The sequence below is a fragment of the Histoplasma capsulatum genome (assembly GCF_000150115.1).
Source record: "Histoplasma capsulatum G186AR genomic scaffold supercont2.16, whole genome shotgun sequence".
Taxonomy (NCBI): Eukaryota; Fungi; Ascomycota; class Eurotiomycetes; order Onygenales; family Ajellomycetaceae; genus Histoplasma; species Histoplasma capsulatum.
Genome location: NW_025544816.1, coordinates 174,748 through 198,819, shown reverse-complemented (window position 1 = coordinate 198,819; position 24,072 = coordinate 174,748). Strand labels below are relative to the sequence as shown.

Below are 24,072 nucleotides of genomic sequence, written 5' to 3'. Positions count from 1 at the left end.
TCACATCCGCGACCTTGAGTGGTAGTTATTCAGTCTCTGTGGCCGTTCGAGGATTGGTCAAATTGCTGCATTCCATGAGCACGCTGCCAGAAATATGCTCTGTGAAATCACATATACTTGATCGTCGAATCCTGGAAGTTTCTCACACTTAATTTCTCTTATTCCATTCTCGATTTTCCGCTCGTGAGTCAGCAAGGCTGCCAAACTCTCGGACACACTCAGAAAGGGTAGGTGTCGTTCCTTTTCACGAAAAATGATACCTGCCGGGATGCTTCTGTCCTGCGCTGCTCTCTACCTCTGTTCGGTCTCAGCAAAGGCAACGCCCCTGGACTGCAAATGCGTAAGTAGGTCCGCAAACCAACGTTTACATGCTACGTACACCGCTTATCTAAACAACTCCTTTTAAGATGGCCCATGCTCATATCACATATAGGGCCCCGGCGACGCCTGCTGGCCGAGTCCCCGGGAATGGCAAGCCCTCAACAGCACCATTGACGGGAAACTCATTCGCGCCATCCCCCCGGCTTCGGTCTGTTATAAATCGCAGCCCACCTACGACGCAGCAGCCTGCAGCTCCATACTTGCCCAATGGCACACTTCTGGTTTCCACTTGCAGGATCCCATTAGTATTGATTTCCCAATGTGGGCGGGTGACTCGTGTCCACCTATCTTTGAGAATGGGACAAGTGTAAATGGTGACCCGACGGCGGGGAAGAAGGGATGTTCGATTGGTCGCCATCCGGTTTACGTAGTAAATGCTACAGGTCCGGAGGAGGTTGTCACAGCGGTGAAGTGGGCTGGGGAGCGGAACATTAGAGTGAATGTTAAAGCGACGGGGCATTCATTGACGGGGAGGTGAGTGTTGGACATGCCATTTATCATTTTTTTGTGGTCAGCTTTTGTTGACGCTACTAATTACTCGACTTTGCTGACCCCCGCTTTATTTTGTGAAGGAGCACTGCTGAAGGGAGTCTTTCGTAAGTTAACCGTCTCTTCCTTTTGTGGATTCTAAATGGGCCAAATACAAGTTGAGGCCTAACATATCGATTTACATCAAAACGTAGAATTTGGACACGAAACATACGTGGCATTAAATTCCACCCCAAGTTCCAAAGTGCATCGTGTCCCGGCGGCGAGAGTGGCAGACAGGCTCAAATGGCAGCCACGGTAGGAGCAGGGGAGATTGGCTATGATGTGATTCAAGAACTAGATAAATATGGAGCCACCGCTGTCACGGGCGGAAATAACGTACGGGATCCCCGTCCTGCAATACACACATAGGCCTTTATTAACCATGCCCGACTCAGTACGTAGGGCTCGTCGGATGGCTTACCGGCGGCGGCCATGGGCGCCTAAGCAGCTCCTATGGCATGGGCTCTGACAATCTGATTGAAGCCAACATCGTCACTCCGACCGGCAACTTCCTCACCGTCAATGCTTGCCAACATGCTGACCTCTTCTGGGCCATCCGTGGCGGTGGCGGCGGTACATATGGGATCATCACGTCGGTCATTATAAAGGCTTACCCCACACCGTCAACGACTGTGTGGAAAATTCAAGGTCAATTATTGGACAAATCCAAGGAGGACCAGTGGTGGGACCTCATGGCTTATTTCTATTCGCTCCTTCCATCTATGAAGCAGAAGGGACTTCAGGGATATTACCGCATGATAGGTCAGCCGTTTGCAGATACGCTGGTGTTTGTTGCCTCGTTTTTATTGTATGACAAACCTAATGGGACTGCTGAGGCGTTGTTCGAGCCGTTCAAGCAGAGACTTGATGAATTGATGCGTGCTAAGTCAGTGGCTTATTTGTCCGAAATCTTCACGGAGCCTTCATTCTTGAAAGGCTATGATCGCCTGGTGTCAGATGAACCCGTTGCGCATGTTGACTATGCGCTGGGAACCTGGCTGCTTCCTGCCCAGCCTATGGAGGATGTGGAAGTAATGGCCAAGATGTTCAAGGAGATTGGACCAAAGATCGGAGGCAACAGCGTGAGTTATTTTCCGTGGAGTACTTGATCCCCTGCTGCCTTTTCATTTACACCACTTAGCCTTATGAACTTCCGAATGAAAAGAGAACCACCCACTGACAGAAATCCACAGCCACTGTTCACCATTTTAAATAGCTGCTTCGTTGCGAACTCGGCCAACAGTGACCTGGAAACAGCTTTGCACCCCGCCTGGCGCAAAGCAGTCGTACATCTTATGGTCATCAGTGCTGCCACTAGTGGCGTTTCCCGTAAATCCATCCAAGAAGTTCGCGACGATATGACATATAACAAGATGCCCAACCTAAAGAGGATAGCCCCTGACTCTGCGGCATACTTTAATGAGGTGAGTTCATAGCCCATGCATGGCGCTTGTCAAAGCACTATTTTCAAGGTCTCTGTTTTTTCCACTTAACGCAATATATTTCTCCCGCCTAACAACACTGCGATAGATGGACCCATTCGACCCCGATTGGCAAAATGTGGCCTTTGGACCAAATTATAAGAAACTGAGAACCATAAAGAAGAAATATGACCCCGATGCGCTGCTTTGGTGCTTTTCGTGTGTGGGGAGTGAGGACTGGGTTGAAATTGAGGATGGTAGGCTCTGTCGAGCTTATGGCGGAATCTGTCCAGCTTTAACTCGAAATATTATTGAAAGATCGGTTTGTGCTGTGGAGGGATCTGGTGGGATGAATACCTTCAACTTATGAGATTTATTTGGAATTTTTAGGAGATCGTATCGAGCCGTTTATTTTCTTTGTTTCCCCTACTTTCTGCTTTTTCTTTTCCTTTCTTTTTTTATCTTCTAAAACAACATAAAATGAAGAATGTGGCGGAGGATTGGAGCCAAATCGGTTTTATATATTGGCAATTTTAGCCATGGTGAATTTCAAGTTGAGTAACTATGTATAAAACAACTACTCTCAACTACCCTTCCGCATCCTTTGTGTGGAAAACCACCCACTAGTCCAACAGATCAAATCATAAAAGTAAAAGAGATAAAGAAAGGGGGAAACATCCAAATCGGTCATTATTTCGTCGTCAGATGACCGGCTTCACACTGTTATCCAAACATTTACGGTGTGCACATAGAAACAACATAACAAACCCCATCACTTCCCTGACTCTGGTGCACATAAAGTTACTTGTTCATCTTATCACTCGTATATGCACAGGATCCCATATCCATCTTCACAACCTCAGACTCGGGGCGAATATCGAAATCAAAAATATCCATCGGCACCCCTAAGGTCGTGCACGCATTGGGAATATCCACCAACCCCGCAATATGCCCCTGGACAGGCGCACAGCTCAGCAACAGATAAATTTGGTAATCATCGTAGCCGTAACGGCGCAGATACTCAATCACTCGCAGACAGGTTTCGCGGTACGCAATCGTCGCATCCAAGTAGTGCTGCTTGCCGGTATGGTCGACGCTGAAGCCCTCGAAGGTCAGGTAGCGGCCGGGGCCGAACTGCGGCTCAACGGGCCCCGGATGGAAAATGGGAGACTTCATGCCCATGTGCGCCATGCCGCCTTTAATCACGTTGAACTTGATGGTGATTACGCCGGCCATCTCGATGGCGCCGCAGAAGGAGATTTCGCCATCGCCCTGCGAGAAGTGCAAGTCGCCGACGGAGAATTTGGCGCCGGGAACGTGCACTGGGAGATATACCTTGCTGCCGCGGCTGAGGTTTTTGATGTCGCAGTTCCCGCCGTGCTCGGGGCGGCCCTATATGATTGTCTTTTTGTTGGTACCGCGGTGCGTACACTCTTACACATTTCTGGGTTTAGTACATTACTTACGGGAATAGTTCTCGCTCCCTCCCTTCCGACCTTCGCCTTGATATCGCCACCGGCACTGCCTGCGTGGACATTAACGGGCTCGGGCGGCTTCGCGACAACCCTATCCAAGTGGGCATGGGTAGTGACAAGTTCACCTTCGCGTCGATTCCACTCAGCGAGGACCTCAGCAGAAGGCGCACAGCCTAGGATTCCCGGGTGAATCAATCCCGCAAAGCGGACGTGTGGAATGTGGCGGGATGAGCAGAAGATGCCTTCAAAATCCCATATAGCTTTTGCTCTGTAACGATTTTTTAACATCGAGTTCCAAAGGTTTCCAAAAGGGGTTTGGCTTTTTAAATTTTACTTACGCATGGGGATAGTGCTCATCCAAGAAACCACCGCCATTTTTCGCGTCGAAAACGCCCGTGAATCCCCACGGCTGGTCTTGGAATGGCTGTACGTCTTGGATTTCAACGAGCAGCACATCACCTGGCTGGGCGGTTTCGATCTCGAAGGGCCCTGTCAGATAATGCACACGGGTTAAGTCAATGTCGCGCATGTCATCGGCGCAATCATCGTTCTTAATCTGTCCTCCAGTCCAGTCGACGCATTCGATCTTGACGACTTCGCCATTCTTGACTGTCGCGCATGAGGGAACTGTGTTGTGGAGGCCAGGTTAGCTTCGCTACCAACATGTTCCTGGAGCGTGTGAGACTTGTGAATAGGCCTAAGACTCACTGTCTGGATGCCAGCGATTCTATGCGAAAGATATCATCCAAAATGTTAGTTAGACAACGTGGTGATAAGGGCGTATTAGCCCGATGCTGGTTGATATATGGGTCGATGACATACATGTAAACCATTCTGTTCTCCCGCAGGTTTGTTCCGATCGACCTTCATGGCCGTGCGAATGCCTGTAAGACCCATGGCTGCAAAGTAAACTTGACCTATTGGCTAAAAGGTGTAGTAAATAGTAAAGAGCAATGCAGCCTGATCAAAAAGGGGCGTGTTTAAGACAGATATAGCCCCGTGGAGTGATAAGAGGAAACACCTGTGAGGAGATACCAGAATACGCGATTTCCCCCAAAAGCCAAAAGCTGCTGCTGCGGGGTTCCCAGACTCTTATATATGCCTGTCGGCTTCGATTTTTGGTAGCAACTCCGCGAGTATACGAACGGAAGCGGTTCAGGGATCTCTGCCTTGGATATCAAAAGTTCCGCAATCCCCGCATCGGGAACATGGAGGTTCAAAGTTACAAGTTCGTACGGCAATGATTCGTCTGTTTTCTCGGCAATTATGGCGGTAAAAAGCTCCATGCCGGGTTTCGTATATGTCTGGCCTTTGGAGGCCTTGGATTTGAACGGCCTGTTAGTTCAAGTTGTTGTGGAGTTGCAGTTGTTGTTGTCACCAAAGCCTGATACGCTGAGAATAAAGACATTGTCGATACCGGGGATGGCGTGAACATAAACAGAACAAGCCCGATACTTGGTACTTCTACAGCAATTCGTTTCTGGCAGTTAACTGCCTGTCATGATCCGACCGAGAGTTGATGGTGCCTTGGGTCGCCAGCACCTTAACGGACCCTGAAACTTCACAGCCCTGATATTGGAGCCCCTAGCTAAAGTTTCGGCTCTTGATTCCCCCCCACAACGACGTCAAAATGCGGGGAAACCATGAATTAGCTTGGTAAGACCGTGTTAAACCTGCGAGTTCCATGGGGTAGAAAGTTGAGCGTGGATTAGAAATGGGCCGTGAGGTTAACAATCCGTAAAGATCCATCGACTGAGCCATTCAGTCATTTCCCTGCGTTTGAAGCTTAACGAACCCCTCATCCAACCCCCCCTTCACCACCCAACCGCCAGCTGGATGGGGAGAGGGCGTTTCGTTACCTGGCGTCATAGGTCTCTTATCACCGACCATGGGGTGGCGGTTCCGGAAGCACTGGGCTCAAAACAAGACCCAAACACCACAGCAGAAATAGGTTTGTTGAAAAATGCTGACTCTCTGACAAGGACTGGATGTCCAATTCATCCACTCTCTTAAATCTACATTCAGCCGAACGAACCAGTTTCTATACTAGTATACAGATCGTTTCTCGGCCTGCCCGTTTGGGAGGTTAGTTAGCCCTAGCCCTAACGTGATCACCCAACGATCGCGGTTTTACATACTAAATGAAGAATGCTTCGATACATACATCTCAACAATAATCCTATCAAATTTATATATAATATGTAATTTATATATGCATATCTACATAGTAGATTATAGAGTTTCTAGATATTAAAAATCTATATTATGTGCTGAGTTATAGACTATATTAGAAGTTGATTTTCTCAGTAAATTACACATATAAATTATATGTGATGTATTCAGATTATTGCATTTTTTATCATTAACATAACTATACAGGATTTTTTAATATACATTTAATCACTATTAGACAACTATATAGTTAGCTTAAATTCTGATATATATATAAAAATACTAAATATTAAGAGAGTTATTTAAATATTACAAAAACTATCATTTTTCTCATATAAAGGTGGAAAATACAACTAGGAATTCAAAAACACCTCATATAAATTTATATGAAGAAATATTTAGAACATTTACATATGTCATATACAATGATTAATGTATTTTTTTATATTCTTAATTCGTTTTAATAGTTAAATTTGATAGCAGATTATAAATTACCAATAAAAAATTAAATGTAATTAAAAATGATTGATATATGAGGTGGATAGTTTTGACAATGATCGTTAGGCGGGTGATCACGCTAACCCTAACAACATGCCCAGAATCAAGTCAACCCTCGAAGGCTGTTTGCTATCGCGAACACCGAGGGATGGAAGATCTAACAGTGTTAATTCGTCCAAACAAGTTGTGAGAATAGCTCCCCATGAGGAGGGGCCTGGCCAACTCCGTCTAACCGCCCTCCAGCCGTGACAGCAACTGGCAGTGGGTTCTCCAAGTTTTCTAGAAGACGCTGCTCGGTTCAATAGCAGCCACAAGAGGGACCGTTTGAAACTACTAGCCTTGCAACCGACACGCCCCCATCTGGCTGGAAGCCAAGGAGAAATTAGGCAACCCTACTTCTTGGTTGAATCGATATAGAAGGACTTCAGAACGCGAAACGAGGGGAAGTGCCAAAAGAAAATGCCTCTCAGCATAAGCGACCTGCCCGCAGAGGTGTTACTCCAAATTGCTCTGGATATCAGACGCCCAATTCATCGGTTACACCTTGCTTTGTGCTCTCATGCCTTCTCTGACATATTTCTTCCCATTGTTTTCCATGATATCCAGCTGAACGATCCCCATGCCAAGATCCTCATTCCTCTCGTCCAGACGCTTCTCCGCAACCCGCACTTCGCATCATGTACTCAAACTCTTGGGATACACGAATGGTCGACGGAACTCAATTATGAGGGCAATAGCTATGATCCACCAGAAACCCTTCCGTTGCCCAATTCGGAGTTGGTCTTTGACCAAGACCTTACCCACGACGCCGTCCAACGACTTTTCGCTGCCAGCGACGAGCGTGCGTTATCCAAATTCATGGCTCATCTTTCCGCTGCAAATGAAGATGCATGGATCGGCTTGCTGCTATTCTCTCTCCCTAACTTGAAGGAATTAATCATGTCTGTGCCATATGGCTGTTTTTTCCCACGCATACTAGCCGAACGTGTGGCGATAAGGTTCCCACCATTTGATTCCCAACCAGCATTGACCCGCCTTTCCCATGTGTTCGCCAAATGGTATGATAGCGAGAACTCGCTGGAATCTGCAGTACTAGAGCCCTTCTTTTTCTTCCCATCTATGGGCAAGGTTTCTGGCGAACAAATTTCACATTGCTCACCAGAAGAAGAAGAAGAAGCAGATGCATTTGAAGAGCTTAAAATTGTTGACAACGGGCGCATTGCATATTCAAAAGACAAACCCACGACTTCCACCGTGACTGAAATAGACATGTCGAGAAGCAGTACCAATAATGGCATGATTGACCAAATTAAAGTGTGCAAGAACCTCAGATCATTCAGATTCGAGCATGCCGACTCCTTTGAATATGGCTCTAGTTTCCTACCAAAAGACTTCGCCCGCTCCCTCACACATGTCAGACACAGTCTCGAAAGTCTCTGGCTCAGCTATGATGACTATTATTCCAATGGTCAGATTTACCAGGCAGACGACGAGACTTTCGGTTCCATGGATGACTACCCCGTCCTGAAATCAGTGTACATATCAGCGGAACATCTTATAGGGAGTGACGTGCTGCTCAACTCAGACAACAACAACCATTCGAACCTGGAAAATAGTCAACGGCTGGCACGTATGCTCCCCGCTTCGATCCAGTCGCTTACACTAGCCAATGTTTCCAAACGCCACTACCTCGGTGTCCTCAAACAGTTGAAGAATTTAGTTGAGCCGCTCAACCTCTCGCAATATACACCCCGACTCAGTGTTTTAAAAATTCAAGGGGTTTTCTCCCGAATCTACGAGCCGAATCAGCCCGGCATTACGGTGACGTTAGATGGGCCGGGGCCGGTTATCCCTCCAGAAATTCTGGACCCCGCTGAAGCGCTGCGGGATTTATGTGCAGGAGTTGGGATTGGGTTTGAATTGGTTGATACGCATACTCTTTGGTTCAGAGGATTGGGGAAGACGTGGAATGGGTGAAATGCCAGGCTGGTCTTGGCTAGGAGCCAACATCCCCGGACATTATTTTTTTTTTGGTGGTCTGCTCCCACTATCATTAGCCACTTTCAACTGTACAGATCGTGATTGTTGTATTGTTGTATTGTTGTATTTATTTTTAAATTATATATAAATATATATTAACTCTCCACCTTTTCTGAAATGTGAATAGTCGATCCCATCGAATTTCAGATCGGAAAAATTATGTAGATACAAATATATGAAAAAGCTGCGCAGTTGATATGTAGGTGACAAAGAAAGCTATAAAGCGCGAGTGTGATTTCTGATTGCCATGATACTTCGTCGCTCAGACACAAGCAAAGAAAAAGATAAGAAGGTTGCCCCAAGCCAGACAAAGGCAAGAAGCCATCAAAAAAGTTAGTATTAGCCCCCCAACTGATCGGCAGGAACACCAACACCCTTCCTCGCAGACACACACGAAAACCGAATCGGCCTTTTTACCTTCGCCACATCCTCCAGTTGTTCCAACGGCTTATTTGATCCGTCCCTCTCCCTCGTCTCCGGAATCAGCCACTTTGTAACCGCAGCCCCAAGTAACATAAACGCCGCGAATATAATAATCACATACCCCAGCCATTCCGAACCGGGATCCGAAGATCGGTACGGCCCAATGGGTGAGTATGCAACGAACGCCTGCACGACCACGGACGCAATCTTGCCCGCTGCGGCGGAGATGCCGTGTGCAGTGCAGCGGAAGCGGGTGGGGAAAAGCTCAGCGGGGATCATGAAGGTGGTGAAATTTGGGCCAATCTCGAAGAATATCTGGCTGAGGACGTATAGGAAAGCGATAAGTGGGACGGACGCGTGACGGCTCACTGTTTCGAAACTGATGCCGATGGCGATGAGGATGGCTGTTAGGACCAGGAAGCCGAAGAGCTGTATTGTGCGTGGGGAGATGCGTTTTGTCAGCTTGATCATGCCCAGGCCGCCGATCATGGAGCCGATGGAGACGATTATTAGCGAGTGCCACGAGTTTTCGACGAGGTCGGTGTAGATGCTACGAGTTGGGAGAGGAAGAGGAGGCCCCCCAGGTTCTCGCGTGAATTTCAGGGGTTTTTCGTTGAAGATTTTAGAGATTACTTTGTAGGAATTCGGGCCAAGCGCATAGTAGGCGAAATCGAAGCAAGCCCAGGAAAGGGACGTGCCAAGTAAAGTGGGCCAATGCCCTTTTGTGAAGAAGTGTTCTACAAAACCAGTGTAGAATCTTTCCCACTCGCTTGGTTTCTCCTCGCCAATTTCCGAATCGTCATCGCCCTCTGCAGGTCGGCTATCGGGCTCATCAATTGTGGTGATAGAACTTGCTCCTGAGATGGGGGGAGGAACATTCGGACTGGGTAATGATCCACTGCGCGCATTTCCGCCAAGGTCGCCGAGAATCTGGTGTTCGGCCATTTCAGAGACGTTAGAACAACTTTTATTCTTGTTATTATTGGCGGCTTCTTGGTTTGTTGTTTGCTTCGAGACCCCCGCCAAGGTCGTACCGGGGATATTTCCGGCAAGATTTCTTGAGTCTGAAGTTTGCAGCTCAAGATCGAATGCACGGTGAGGAGTACGGACTGCTCGTTTCCACCCCATTTCATTAACATCTTCTAGTGCCTCGTCTGGACGATTCAGAACTTCCATTGTATATCTGGGAGACTCGGGGATGCTAATTCGGAAAAGTATGGCGATCGCTGCCGGTATGGCTCCCGCCCCTATCACCCAGCGCCAGATCCTATCTATTGTCCGTCGACATAATTCGTCATCGGTACATGATATGATGCTGTCAACATCTGTAGGTATATTGGTCGGGAGTCCATTCTTGTTCGCCAAGGTAGCAAAAAGAGCGACTAACGTGGCAACTAGATATCCGCACGGCTGCATGAAGAAAACAGTGGCAATCATCCGAGCACGAGACTTAGTAGGAGCGAACTCAGACGTTATCACTGCGCTCAGAGGATAGTCCCCACCAATCCCAATCCCCATTAGGAATCTCCAGGATATCAACCATCCAACAAGATTCATTGATTTCGACGCGCCATCCGAAGCCATTGTCACTCCGACTGTCGCGACGATAACAACGAGCAGTTCAAGCCCGTACATTTTGCGCCGACCATAAAGGTCCGCCAGAACACCGAATGCATATTGGCCAATAATGGTTCCAACGAGGGTGGCAGCGCGCATTGCAGTTTCGATTGTTGCGGGCATCGCTCCATGCCAGTAGACATGAGAAAGCATGGGGATTATGATCCCCACTGCGAAAATCTGTCAAGTGGTTATGAAGTGTCAGTTATTTACTGTTGCTGGACGAATGTATTCCAGTTGGCATCACATACATCATATCCATCCGTGAAAAAGCCTACACCGGCAACGAACACAACCAGACCCTGAAAGTGGGTGGCATCAAGCTCGTCAAAAACTCGACGGCGTCTGAGATGAAGGTCCTATCAGAATTAATGTATTAATTGAGCCCAAATAATAGCTTTCTGGTTCAGTCACACACCGGAATATGATTAAAGTTAACTGTACGATTCTTGACCTGGAAACCGATAGGGAATTTCATCACTGGCAATTATGTCTTCAAGAATAGGATTTTAAGATGACCGCAAGTCCATCGAAAGGAGCGTGCGGAGCTAAAGTACATCGGGAAGGATTCATAGCGAAAAGCTATTCTTCGGTCGAAGAGGGCGCGAGCGGGTCTTATTCTTGCATGGAGCTATTAGATATAGCTGCCACAAACGTGTATCAGGGAGCCCGGTGTAAAACCGAGCCGTTTGGCCAAGGTTGAATGTTCCAGAGTATATCTCATCTGGGATGCCTATGGGGGAAGTTCGGTTTCATGGTGTCAGATGGTAAAGGTGAGAGAAGTCTAAGCCCCAAACCTCAACAGAACTGGGAGAATTAGGCAAATTTCCACCTCCGTATGATCTTAAAAAAATTCAAAAATAGGAGGGTGTCGAAGCACTAAACATTGGGAACTGTCAGGATTTCTAGGCCCATACAGAGGGCCAGAAACAACCACGAGGTTGCAAGGGTCAAGGCTAAAAACGCCACATGAGAGGATCCCTGAACTTGTCAAGTATTCCTTGGCATGGGGCGCACGGCAAACAGGGCATGGATAAAATCCTGGAGATCTATGGGGAATGTCGAAATATCAGCTTCACAAGTACGGAGTAGTATAGGACTCAAACACTTTTGTTTTTTTTTTTGTCTCAGGATTAAGCTGTGGACGGTTACTTACCTGCAGGAGATGTAAATGTAATTTTCAAATTCTGCATTGGAGAGAGAAGCTTTAGCTCAAGAACATTGTTTCGTGATGAAATTTTGTAGGTGGCCATAATTTCTTTTTCTAAAACAAAGGTCAGCGAGAGAACCTTGGTTCTTCATGATTCTCACCAACGGGATTAAATACCGTCAATTTCGATATACTTCCTATGGGACCTCGCAGTAGCGAAATAAAGCAGAGATCGAGGATGTCCAGGTGACGCAGATTCCCATAGTCGGATGTACTGTCGGTCTGATTCCTTTCCCTGAGCGGAGGACATCTTTTGTATAACAGTAGCTAAAATCAATTTCCTGCCATAGACCAAGCTCTGGAATCCGAAGTGATCTACCAAGAAAAAAAAAAAAAAATTGAGATGTCAGTCAATATGGAATGAATTACAAAGTCGATCACAGTATCAAGCAGACCTTTTTGGTTCTCAAAGAAATACTGAACTCTTGCTTCTCCCCGCTTCATAGCTGGAGGTTTAACGAAGTAAACGCGAAGAGCTTCTTCAGGGTCATCCCGTGGACCTGGCGGCTCCGTGTGGGGGATCGGCCGTTTCTCGGCTGATGATACTAGTAATCATTTCAGTCCCTGTTCCTATACTGATCGGACTCAGATAGTGTTACCCGAACATTTTATGATGGGGAGTTCTCGCAGGGGATCCTGGAGATCAACTGCTTTAATAGCGTACAAACGGCCATCGCTGCGGTGGCCTGTTTCGAGTGTACAGTAGACTGGGGAGGTACAGTTATCCCAAAGACTACCGAATGGAAATGGAATTAGTTAATCGCCGTAGCAAGGGTAATTGGACAACATACACTTTCACCCAACCATCTAGCTTTACAGGTTTCCAATTTCTTTGCCCCCCCGATTCGTTGAATGACGCAAAACTAGGACGATGCGATAGTTCCGTTTCACTCGATGGCGAAATAGGAGAGGTCGGCTGGAGCTTATGTTCGTATTTCCATTTTTCTTGACGGGTAGTGGATGAGGGCCTGCGTTTCATGGGCGGGACATTAGAGTTAACCATCAAAGGATCTATGCTGTCAACAGTGCTTGTAGTTGCAGTTCGCGAAGGCGGGTTAAATGAAAATACCGAAGGCAAGGGTGACACTGATCGAGTTGCTGTAGAGGTTGTTGATCCAGTTTCAAACCGATATCCGCTTTCCTCATATAGGGGAGGAAGTGGACTTGTTGATTCATAGTAGCACACGTCGTTTTCTGTAGAAGCCCTTTTCAAGGAAGACTCAATAGTACTTCGGGAAAGTAGAGCCTTATTGAGTTCAAAGTGGGAAGGCCATGATCCATTTCTCTGTTGAGCCGACAAGTTTGCCTTTCGTTCTATAGCGTTGAGGACCCTTCGGTGGAAAAGATCAAGCTGGTCGCATATGGCTTCCCACTCCTCGTCCTCACCAGCCTCCGCACGGCTTCTTTCCAACATGGCAAATTCCCTCTGACGTTCGACGGCTGCCAGAATTGCGTGATATCTGTCGGTCGCGTAGGTGATACCTGTGTCGATCGGGAATGAAAAGGAAACGCCCCGATCCAAGTGTGCTGGCAGGTTGCTTGGCATTGGCATTGTCTCTGTACGCAACTCCGCAATCATCTTTTCCATGCTCGTCAATCGATTTTTGATGCCAACTGTTTTCTCCCTAAACACTTGTCAGAATCTCAAATCTCCAAGAAGCCCGCGGCAAATAACACAGCCCGAACCTTTCGAGTACAGTGAGATATAATCCCAGTGATCGCTTATGCCGCTCGATTCTTTCCTGCAAAGCTATAATATCCTTCTCTCCCCACGCCAAGTGCCTGACAACCTCCCCTCCTATGCGAGTCGCATTTTTGGATTTCTCCAAGATCTCCCTTGATCTGCGAATACTCAATCGCGGTCTGCGTGATTGAAGATGATCGTTTCCTGAAAACTGCTGTTGTAAAGCCGAATACTTTTCTAGGTGTTCTCGGCATTCTTTTAACGTATTTTCCACCCCGCGGAGCTCGATACAAGAGACTTCGTCCGTCTCTTCGAGAGCATGTTGGAAACGTCTTAGTAAATCCTCAAATTCCAGAACGTCTTCCTGAAGCCCGATGATAGCCTGCGCGGCGCTTGTGGGCCCGTGTCGGCAATTGACGACGATATAATGGCATATTTCGACCAGCTTGAAGACATCTGAAGGAGAAAACCCAAAACTCATGACGAACCAGCTATTATTCCCTCTGGGTTAACTTCACAAAAGAAACCCAAACAACTGGCGAGGTGGCTCATACGTCACACTGAATCTGCGCTGCAATATGATAATCAGGAAGACGAGCGATCCACCGGCTGCGCATAGCTTTGGTGATACCTGCTGAAATCGAAGATGGTTAACAGGTCGAAACAAGTTGTGCCGGATTAGGAGTTTGGTATCTCCTAATACCATACTCTATATCCCTTGACGAAACAAATGGCGATACCTGCGAGTATTGATGCGTTTTGGTCATCGAGCATGCAGCTCTTCCATCATTCTGAACAGAAAGCCGCTGCTCGGTTGACATGCCTGACGTGATAACCTCTCAGGGACTGCCAAGCCAAACAAAGGAGACCATCTGTCAGCTTTCGAATATTCCGTCAGCGGGTCAAGAGCAAATGAACCCGGGCGCATATGAGGCTTGCTCGTGGAAGTCAGGAGTTCGGGAAAAGTTTTCCCTAGAGCACAAATAATGTATATGACGTTTCCCTTTCTTGCCCCAGACCAAGTTGAGCATGCCTTATTCTTTCGTGGCCACCTCCAACCAGGCTGTACCAACAAGACAGGCGGAGAGGATCAGAACCCTCCACAGGTCAAAGACATAGCATGGCGGCATCACTGCTCTCTAGTTCCTTGAGCATTCAGGGGCGGAAGAGATGATGAATTTGTGGAGTGGTTCACGGCGGATAGGAAAATGGCGGCGGCGCACGTTTCCAATCCATTGGACGGGATAGCTATGCATAATCTGCAGCCTAAGGTGCAATGCTTTGACCTTGTCCTGCAGCCTGCAGGACCTCCACGTTAGTTCAAAATAGGTTGTGGTGGTAGACGTTTGGGGGTTTGTGGCACAAGGCTTCTGTGTTGAATTGAAATAACTCCGATACAATCAATCCAGCAATATTTGACCGCATACTCCTCAAGAAAACAAGGGGGATTAATTGTAACTTTAAAGACGTTGAAAGTAAAGACGAAAAAAATAAATCAAAAAAGAAATAAAAGAAAAAAGAAAAAAAAAACATAGCCGAACGCGGGGGTCGAACCCGCAGCCTTGCGGTCACATGAGGGTGACATAAGAGCCGCACGCTCTACCGATTGAGCTAGCCCGGCGCTTGATGTTGCAGCCGTGTGGCCCCGTGGATCAATATCTCCGCTTGCCATTCGCGATCATTCATTCGGACCTGCAATTTTCGACGACATCCCATCCATCCAAAGAATCAGCCAACTGATGCTAGGACGAAACTAGTTGGGAACACAGGACCTCTTGTTGAAGCCCCAAGGCCCGATGTAGCCTTGAGGTTGGAATATCGCTGATGGCAGCCCGCAGTCCGCAGTCCGCCAACCGTGTTGAGGGGTTGACAGATGGAGGCGGCATCAGCGTCACCAATCTTCCCCGAATGGCACCTCAACCAGCGGAAATGGAAATTCAATATCTTGCTCAATTAGCCTGGATGGAAAAGTGACTGAAGAATACAACTATCGCCAGCCCTGAAAATGATTCCGAAAGAGAGGAACCTGGCCAACGCCTGCCAAAATCCGGCATGGAATTTCGTGGTCCCCCATTCAAACAAAGATTATAATTATAAAATATGAATCAACCATAACCGGGGGAAGTGCCAGGACACATTTCCAGTTACATAGACCTCGAGGAATTGGGAGAAGTGAAGCAGTGTTTTAGAAGCTAGCCTTCTAAAAACCTTTTTTTGTTGTCCAAACTCCTATCCGTTTTCAACCCCAATTCTTATAGCATCCAGCGGTGGTCAGTTGCGTCTTCGTTCCGAAGAAGCTGAAGGAAACTAGACGCAGGATCCATGAAAGATATCTGCTTATAGTAAATATTCAGACTGGTAGTCGGAAAACCAATGGCCGTTCCAACTATCGGGCCATTAAATGGAGATATAAGTTACCGGACAAGAGTTCCCCGGCATTCCAGATATTGCAGGACCAGAAGGGCCCACGTTGTCGCACCTCAACAATATACAGCGCCAGGCGATAAATATTGGCAAGCCCCACCACAATCAATCATTGTGCCTTTTTGTGGCAGAAGAGTAGTGGGGGTTTGCCAATGCTTATAGCCTAGTACAGTATGTTGATAACTGCTGGCCCCAGCCTGTTTCCTGCAATTCGCTAACACTATCCTCCCGACTCGATGAATTTGTGACTGCCTTTGTTGATGGCCGTCTCCTGAAACCTGAGGATTGGATGTATTAAAGACCACTATATCCAGATGCCAATTCCATGTGTGACCAGGACAAAATATATGGCTGAACGAATCGAAGCCGGTTCAGAGAAGACTTTTATGATTATACCCTCAAAAGCCCAGCTGCCACAGTGGCTTTTGTACGACTAAATCCTCTGTATACTGTTTATCGAGCCTCTTAGCACCCATCCTTTATGACAAGCTAACCGGTTATATGTTTCCTGACTACGCGTGCGCACTGTCAGCTGTCCACAAGCATTTGGATTTTCTATCCCTATCATGAACAACGCAAGAAAACAGGCTTTAGCTACCTACCAAACCTAGGCTGACAGGCGGACAGAAATTGTTAACGCACCCAGAAAGCTACAAACCGTTTCCGCATGTTGATAATTATTTGGACGACTGAGTCGAGCGGCTTTTGCTAAATGGACTACGCCACCGGAATCTTACCCAATTCCCCGACGCGGGGATGTCCCCGCTCTTGACGACACGAGGAGACGTGCCAGGATCTCTTCCCGCAACCATTCCCTTCGCCGGACGGACTGGAGGTGTCGGGCTAGCCCGAAAACCATGGATTGAAAGCGCTACCAGAGATTGAACGGCAATTATGAGGAAGCCTGAGTGTTTGCGGAGCTAAGAATAGAGAAGACACCGGGGTGGCGGAGACGTCAAGCTAGTAAACATCGACATGAAGGGGACCTCGGGATGGGAGCTAGAATATTGTTTCTCTCAAAAAAAAGTCAGGAATTTTACCCCAGCTGGAACACTGTCAGAAGAATATGACCCCCCTTGAGGTGATGATGCAAGCGAGAACGCATGCCAATTGAAGCCGCTATCGAACCTGAGATTCGCCCCATATATTATCCGGAGTTTCGACAAGCATGCTGTTGTCTGATTGGAATCAGGAATAGGGAGAAGCACTGGTGATTGATTTATGGCGCAAAAGGGCGGAAGTTGCAAAAGAGCTTGGGAGCCCGGCCCCCTGGAGGAATGCTGCAGGTACTCTGTATCAAATGGAGTGCGTCTCACGCATATTTAGCATGGTATCCGGTTGGAGATACGTTGATTCTCCCCGCTTATTTCCGGGACTTCCACCAAGAGAACCCGACGGCGGAGCATAAATTTCTGCAATAATAAGACCGGGAAGTAAATGGCTAGTTACGGGGTTTCTTCGGTTACAGTGAGAAGATAGTAGGAAGAGTTAAAAATCAGAGTTCCATGCCTATCTCCGCATATTTTAGGGAAAGCACCCTGGCTTCTCTTTGCTCAACCCGTTTTGCCAAGTGAGGCATTCGAAGGCCGCAGCTGCGAATGCAAGCCCTCCCCCCTCCCCTCAAGCACCCCACAATGCACACTGCGTAATCGAGATAGTATGTGCAGTCGTGTGATCAAATTCCCCGAACAGCCACCCATTCAGCATGCCACCATAACGGAAAATCTTGGCTTAGCAGATGCTTATTGAAATAAGAAGCAAAGATGATTGCCATCGACCCCACAGCGAGAATTCACAAACATAACGAAGCAAGACTAACAACATGTTAGATTCGGTGGAATGGATACAGGAGTTGAGAGAGCGGAATCACACAAAGTACTCCGCAAGTAATGTTATTTGTGGGCTTTTATTCCCTCTCCCATTGCCATAGCATTCAGTTCTAACGGAGCCAGTCTTACTAGGTTGGTTAATCTCTTCCTGGACATTTTCATTTGCGCTTGCAAAGTTAAAATCGACTAACTAATCAATCCAGCCCTAAAGTATTTTAAGTCATTTTATTGATGTCGTGTTAAACAACAAACTCAATTTGAATAATTGACCTCTCTGATATTCAAATTAACATTGCATAGATCCACTAGCGTTTCAAGCCTGAATGACTGTGATCGATATTTAGGCAATTCTACATGACTTTACTAATTGGAGTCTTAAACTCCGCACTACAAACCTCCATATCCTCCATACTCTTCACCCATTCATTCCCCGTCTATCGCTCGTTACCTACTAGGAAACCAGAGTTGATCCCAACAGAGACTGGAATGGTTTTGCTCATTTAATCAACATTTCCGATTATCCGATAAGCAAGGATGAATGACAAGGGAGAGTCGCAAGGTGAAATCCCCCAAATCAACTCTGCAGAACCCTGACTCCAAATTCAGCTAATTTACTCCCTAGTTTCCTGCTGTCATCGCAGCTTGTTCTTGGGTGTGATCGCGCTTCTCCAGGGCAAGATCTTTCCCTTTGTCGATGTCTTCAATCCGGTTGCCTCCTCCTCCCTCCATCGTGGTTGAATTCATTTGATTTCATCCTCTTTAGCCCAATGGTCTTTTCTGGGTGGGCATGCGAAGCGGCATGCGCTAAAAGCACTTCCTCTTGAAACCAGGAGTTTTCCCACCCCCATCCCGCCAGCTCATTCTACGTTTTGCCAAGCCCATTGCCGTTCCAATTCATTTCTATTTGTATAATGTAGAGATATAGAGGGAAGTTTGAACAGGAATTTCTCTTGGAAGTCCTCAGCCAGCTCCTTTTCTATCTGCCTGAGGCAATTGCAGACATTCTGTTTCAGCCAAAAAAAAAAAAAAAAAAAAAAAAAAAAAACCAGCTTAATCCACTTCTGCCTCCGAACTGAACAGGAGTTAAGCTTCTGCATCTACTTGTGCAGAAACTTCTAGGGTTTTGGAGATGGTTATCCAATCTTGCGACTCGGGCGAAACCACCGGCTTGGGTGGCCAATAACTCCCAGTTAGATGAAATATCAGAGCTTTGGGCTCATCCTTGGGTGTGATCGCTCAGAACCCAGCGATATACTATTGTGGCATCTAGTATTGGGTTCAGTTTTAGATCACTGGCTAGAAAATGAAGTCGATGGTATATCGAGTTTCAACTCAGCATCACACCCAATGAATGTCCCTTCTTTCAATGGTGGTTCATCTTACATACATGTTTACCATGTATAATGTTTCTCTAGCCACCCCCGCATGTGTGATGCGGGGGAATTCTTATGCTCAGGATATTGATATTTATCCCGGATTGAAACATTCGTTGCAGAGTGCCCAGACTCTAAGCGAAATGTATCTTTGGGCTCCATTAACCGCATTTTTGCAGCCATCGAAGCGGGGGATATGAAATTCAAGGGTCTGAAGGGTATAAATAGTCTAGACAAATTCCCTCTTTTTGTGCCTTTCTTTCTCTCTCTCAGACTGATGGGTAGTAATTGAGGTAATACTCCCTTTATCCATCGTTTTCTATTTTCATATATTAACTAATTCGTTGTAAGAATAGCAGATTCGGACAATCTACAATCTCGCGGCCTAATCGTACAAAAGCGCAATTTCCTCAACCCTGACAGACATAAAGTATCCAGGATGGTTGGTAGCAACACCCGGGAAGTACACATTATTTGAAACATGACTTGCTAATGCTGCTCAGAAACTATCCGGAGCAGCCGTTCTCGCCCTTCTTGCGTCTTCTACAACAGCTGCGAGCTGGAACTGCCACGCCTCGGGCGGTGGTGGCCACCAAACGCTGTTACAGCTCCACGGCCAGTTCAACAGGCTATTTGGAAACTCGAAACTCCATATCGCAGCTGACCAATGCTATTACGCTAAATGCAACAGGCACTACTTTGGAGTTTGCAACCGCGCCTCGTACACTAAATGGGAGAAATCAGGGGACCGGAATGTTGCGAAGAATGCCAATCCTGGAGGAGGTTCTGCGTGCGCAATATCTCCGAGTCCCGTTCAAGAACCCTACCTAGTCTATATTTTCAGTCATGAAAAAGACATTTCTATCGGCGGCAGAAAGAACGACATCAGGTATTGCTAAGTTTGATCGCATGCCAATTGACCACTCGACTGTCGGCTTAGAAGAACTTTGCTACCTACTAGCAGGCGGTGTCTTCACTTTATACACTTGTATCTACTATATCTGTTGTTGGATGAATATAAGGATAAATAAAGCACCGTTTACTGCTTGTTTCAGTGGGTGGGGCGTGTTTTCTAGTCTGATTAGTGAAAACATTCCCGAGAGACCTCCAGGCTTCAGATTCACGAGGTCAAGCATGTTTATTTATCGTTCATTCATTCATTTATTCTATTTGCCGTTTTATTTATATATTTTCTTCCGTTCGCAAAGTCCCCTACTATGAGCAATTTCGTGGACATCATTGCATTTTCTTCATAGGGAAATTGAAAATACTTAAATCCTTGTGCAGACCGTTAAGGGAACATCTTTCCAAATGATTTCACTTACGTCAACGAACCCAACTCATAAATACATACAGGCGCTCCCAGCAGGACTCCACCAGCCCCTTCAGATCCCCCAGAGGGAAAATACACACATCTCCATGTCTCCCTCTCATATGCCTGTTCAAGTTGCCTTTCCTCATCTCTTTACCCTTTCCAGTTGAATGCTTACACTCCGTAACCGGGCAATGCAGCGGCGTGAAATCTAGGGCTGACTCAGAATGCTTCGATTTGAGGTGCTGGTGAGATCCTTGCGGAATCGAAATGCCCCTTTGCATTCTTCTTTCCCCACAATCATACGTTCACATTTGTATGGAAGCGTATGCCTTTCCATATGGTTACAGCATACGGGGAACCAGTTAGAAAAATACAATATCTCCTTGTAGTGATTTATGTGTATATGGCACACTAGAAATACAAGCAGCTAGGGCATGGCAATAGCTTACTTCAGTTTGTGTATCTTCCAAAAGGTAGCTGAGCACTCGGAACATCTGTGAGTAGCTATTCCTGGAGCATGACTAGGTGGTTTAGACGGTGGAAGCACCTTGCACAGTGAGCCTGGAGGACTATGCATATCGGTGCCGGTATTTTCGTCCGAATAAATCACACTTTCTGCGCCGTGACCCCTGACGGATCCTGCTCCTCTGTAATCACAGCCATCGACCACCCTTTCTCAAATCTGTCTCGGCTTTGGTTCTCATCCCAAGGGCCCGCTGGTGTTGCGATATCGGCCCCGGGTTACGAACATCTAACAAACGTGGTTCGATGATACGGATGTGAAATCAACAGCGCTGCTACGTTCATCTTTGAAAGATTGCCAACGCCATACCATTCATAACTAAGTTACACTTAACCTACTTACGAAAACTAAGCTGACCTTCCTTCCCTTTATCCAGTTCAGCCCTCTCTCCATTAGCAATATGCCAATGAGCCAGGTCTCTCGCCGCAAGCGCATCCTCTAGGCTATCGTGGCCTTTCTTGTCTGCATTTTGGATATCCCGCCCCAGTCTCACTCTAGCTAGTGTCTTGAGCGACAAGCTGCCACTCCCTTTATTTCTCTTCTTCCGCGGTTCCTGTTCAGCCTTTCCAGGGGCGTCGTCGGGTTTCGCCTTGGGATTCGATGACTCCTTTTGTACTGTACTACCTTTCACCTCTTCCGACTCTTCGCCCTCATGTAATTCGTGTTCATGTTCATGTTCATGTTCATTTCCCGCAGATTCTCCAGCCAGGAGTAACAGCTCATCTGCCTCAACAGGTACTTTCCCGTCTTTAGTCTTATCAGCATCTTTCTTAGATTCGCAATTCTTTTTCTTTTCCAGTAGGTCTTCGATAATATACGTGTCCACGACAGCAGTATGGATCCACCTCAACGACTCTAAGTCATTATGGGCCGAATGCCCAACAACAACAGTCTCAGGTCCAACGTATCTCCACACGGCGAATCGAGCATTGTCTCTTCCCATAATACAACTCCCAGCCCTTTTTGCAGCTTCCATGTCTCGCCTACTGACACCAGAGAATCGCGTCCTGTAGTGCTCCATTTTCACGCTCGGATACACGAGGCTATCAATGAGCACGGCCGACGAGAAGTAATCTATTAGCGTAATCCGGATGAGCTCGGAATCTCCAGACGCTGCCTGGCCCATTTCACAGTCAATGGCAACCGCCGCACGGATATCAGGAGTGTGCATAATTGGTTGCCGTGGAGTCGGGTGAAACTGCCAGAGTCTCGTCATATCTCCTGCGCGATAGAAGCGAACGTGATGCTGCTCAGCACCGCCGCAAGGATCTGAAGCGATTGGCTGACCACAGCATGACCATATCTAGATGAATGTACCCATGAGATTTGTGTTTTACCAGTTGATCGGATCCAAATAGGAATTATTGTTACAGGCAGTGACTTTTATTTTTGAGGTAAGAGAATATGCCAATAAATACCTTTTTATTCCTATTCCACGTCGGTGTACCTGGATGGAACTTGCAGCGAAACACTTTCGTTTTCGGTGTTTGCTTAGTATCATCATCATTCTTGCATTTGCCGTCAACTTTCTCCTTCTGTGATAAGGTCTTTTCTTTGTTTGCATCAAGGTCTGATTTACTTGGGCGATCCATGGAATTCTTGCGCTTCTCCTTCCGCTGCCTCCTCTCTTGCGAGCGTAAATATTTCCCCATTGCTATCTATTGTCAGCTCCATGGACCATATATGAGGATGATGTGGGCAATCAAGAAGGATGAAAGGAAAGAAAAGACAAATAAAGCCGGAGGAAGCCCCTTACACATGCCGCACCCACTGCATCTTTTCTTCAATTCCAAGTCCTCCATGGACAGAGGATTGAGAACATACCCAGCCTGCCGAAGGCTATCTAGATTGGCAACGAGCGAATTCAGTTGGAACATATATTCAGGAGTTGCTTCGAGGATACTACGAGCCCCCTCTTGCATTTGTTCCACGGCAACGATCTGCCTCATGATCAGGGATGAACCGCCACGCGTGGGTGTCGTGTGGCGCAACCTTCCAGAGGTTGATAATGGTTGATGAGGTGGCTGCTCACTTCGATTGTGCTGCTCTTGATTTAGCCGTATCGCTAGACGAACCGACGCAGGATGTGTCTGTGCTGAAATGGGTATCGATGGCGGGAAATGTGTATTCAGTTGTTCTCCTTTGGGTTGCTCTAGCTCTTGATCCATGAGGTTTGATTCGTTGCTGGGTTTGTTCCAATTTCGGTCATTGGTTCTTTCTGTTGGGGAGAGAAGGTTAGGAGGGTGCTGAGCCGCTCCAGGGCTATTATTTGATGCTAGTAAGTTTATATTTTCACGATTTGGTATATTTTTGCCCTTCCTGAAGGATCTCCGGGAGTGAGCGTGGGGTTTTGTTTGAGTGGAGATCGATGGTGGAAGCGATGATGGGGATGAGGACTGCATTGTCCTTTCCTGCCCTTCATGGCGTCCCGGTCCCGTTCTTGCTTTGGGATCCGGCGGATTCATTGTGAAAAATCACGCTTTAGTAATTATCTGGATTGCAAAAGTTAGCGGCGTCGGTAGCAGTTAAAGCAAACCACAGCTTACACAATTATCTCGCTTTCATTGACAAACACCCCAGTGCTCTCCAGCAAGGCAGCAGGGAAACCCACTCCGAATCAGCGGGGTAAACAGGCTTAAACAATATATGCATGTATATGGAGTGTGTACATAAAACCCGATAATTTCCCTCTTGGATTCGAAGGCAAATAGGCGGGGAAACCAGGATGAGGAGGACGTCCTTCCCAGCACCTTATATACCACGAGTAAATATCGAAACGGAACTGCAACAACACCCCCTCACATAAACACAGTTTGAGGCCTGCCACGCAATTGCTGCAAGGCTGGTACAATTCCTTACTTCATGGATTGCAGATGCGCCAATCAAACGGAGCCCAACCCAACAGTTGGGAACACGGAAAGGCAGCGCCAGGGCCAATCACCAGATTCCTTAACTTCTAGCACTTAATTTCAGCGAATAGCTTTGATTTTGTCATTGATTCAGTCAGTTAATTATGCGTGCTCTATGAGTCATTTCCGCCTTGTGGATACGTTGTGTGGAAGAGGGAGAATGAGGGGGGGAAACCCGTAACAGAAGTGGAATTAAACCAGTAATAAGATCGAGAGATGAAGTGCATTTGACTCAATTCTTAGCCAC

The 24,072-nt window shown here is 47.0% G+C and overlaps 6 protein-coding genes and 1 non-coding gene across 7 annotated transcripts; 3 read left to right on the top strand and 4 right to left on the bottom strand.

The window, feature by feature from the left end:
* Positions 1-253: 253 nt before the first annotated feature.
* HCBG_08522 (FAD binding domain-containing protein) lies at positions 254-2,903 on the top strand (the record flags this gene model as incomplete). Its single annotated transcript, XM_045435571.1, has 6 exons — positions 254-340; positions 434-855; positions 1,065-1,248; positions 1,308-1,994; positions 2,106-2,336; positions 2,443-2,903. The coding sequence occupies 6 exons, from the start codon at positions 254-256 to the stop codon at positions 2,701-2,703; spliced, it is 1,872 nt and encodes a 623-aa protein (XP_045283671.1).
* Positions 2,904-3,134: 231 nt separating this feature from the next.
* HCBG_08521 (formamidase) lies at positions 3,135-5,698 on the bottom strand (the record flags this gene model as incomplete). Its single annotated transcript, XM_045435570.1, has 7 exons — positions 3,135-3,713; positions 3,815-4,076; positions 4,147-4,435; positions 4,517-4,535; positions 4,631-4,725; positions 5,187-5,272; positions 5,604-5,698. The coding sequence occupies 7 exons, from the start codon at positions 5,696-5,698 to the stop codon at positions 3,135-3,137; spliced, it is 1,425 nt and encodes a 474-aa protein (XP_045283670.1).
* A 1,239-nt stretch (positions 5,699-6,937) lies between these two features.
* HCBG_08520 (uncharacterized protein) lies at positions 6,938-8,633 on the top strand (the record flags this gene model as incomplete). The annotated part of the gene is made up of 1 exon (XM_045435569.1): positions 6,938-8,633. One exon carries the CDS (start codon positions 6,938-6,940, stop codon positions 8,453-8,455), a length of 1,518 nt encoding a protein of 505 aa, XP_045283669.1.
* Positions 8,634-8,857: 224 nt separating this feature from the next.
* HCBG_08519 (phosphate transporter) lies at positions 8,858-12,018 on the bottom strand (the record flags this gene model as incomplete). The annotated part of the gene is made up of 4 exons (XM_045435568.1): positions 8,858-10,738; positions 11,214-11,291; positions 11,576-11,607; positions 11,886-12,018. 4 exons carry the CDS (start codon positions 12,016-12,018, stop codon positions 8,858-8,860), a joined length of 2,124 nt encoding a protein of 707 aa, XP_045283668.1.
* Positions 12,019-14,985: 2,967 nt separating this feature from the next.
* On the bottom strand, positions 14,986-15,073 carry HCBG_11077. The gene has a single exon. It is a non-coding gene; the product is annotated as a tRNA-Lys (tRNA).
* Positions 15,074-19,274: 4,201 nt separating this feature from the next.
* On the top strand, positions 19,275-20,363 carry HCBG_08518 (uncharacterized protein; the record flags this gene model as incomplete). Its single annotated transcript, XM_045435567.1, has 3 exons — positions 19,275-19,296; positions 19,438-19,520; positions 19,582-20,363. The coding sequence occupies 3 exons, from the start codon at positions 19,275-19,277 to the stop codon at positions 19,975-19,977; spliced, it is 501 nt and encodes a 166-aa protein (XP_045283667.1).
* An 841-nt stretch (positions 20,364-21,204) lies between these two features.
* HCBG_08517 (3'-5' exonuclease) lies at positions 21,205-23,808 on the bottom strand (the record flags this gene model as incomplete). The annotated part of the gene is made up of 4 exons (XM_045435566.1): positions 21,205-22,219; positions 22,335-22,539; positions 22,741-23,408; positions 23,476-23,808. 3 exons carry the CDS (start codon positions 23,379-23,381, stop codon positions 21,251-21,253), a joined length of 1,815 nt encoding a protein of 604 aa, XP_045283666.1.
* Between the last annotated feature and the right edge of the window lie 264 nt (positions 23,809-24,072).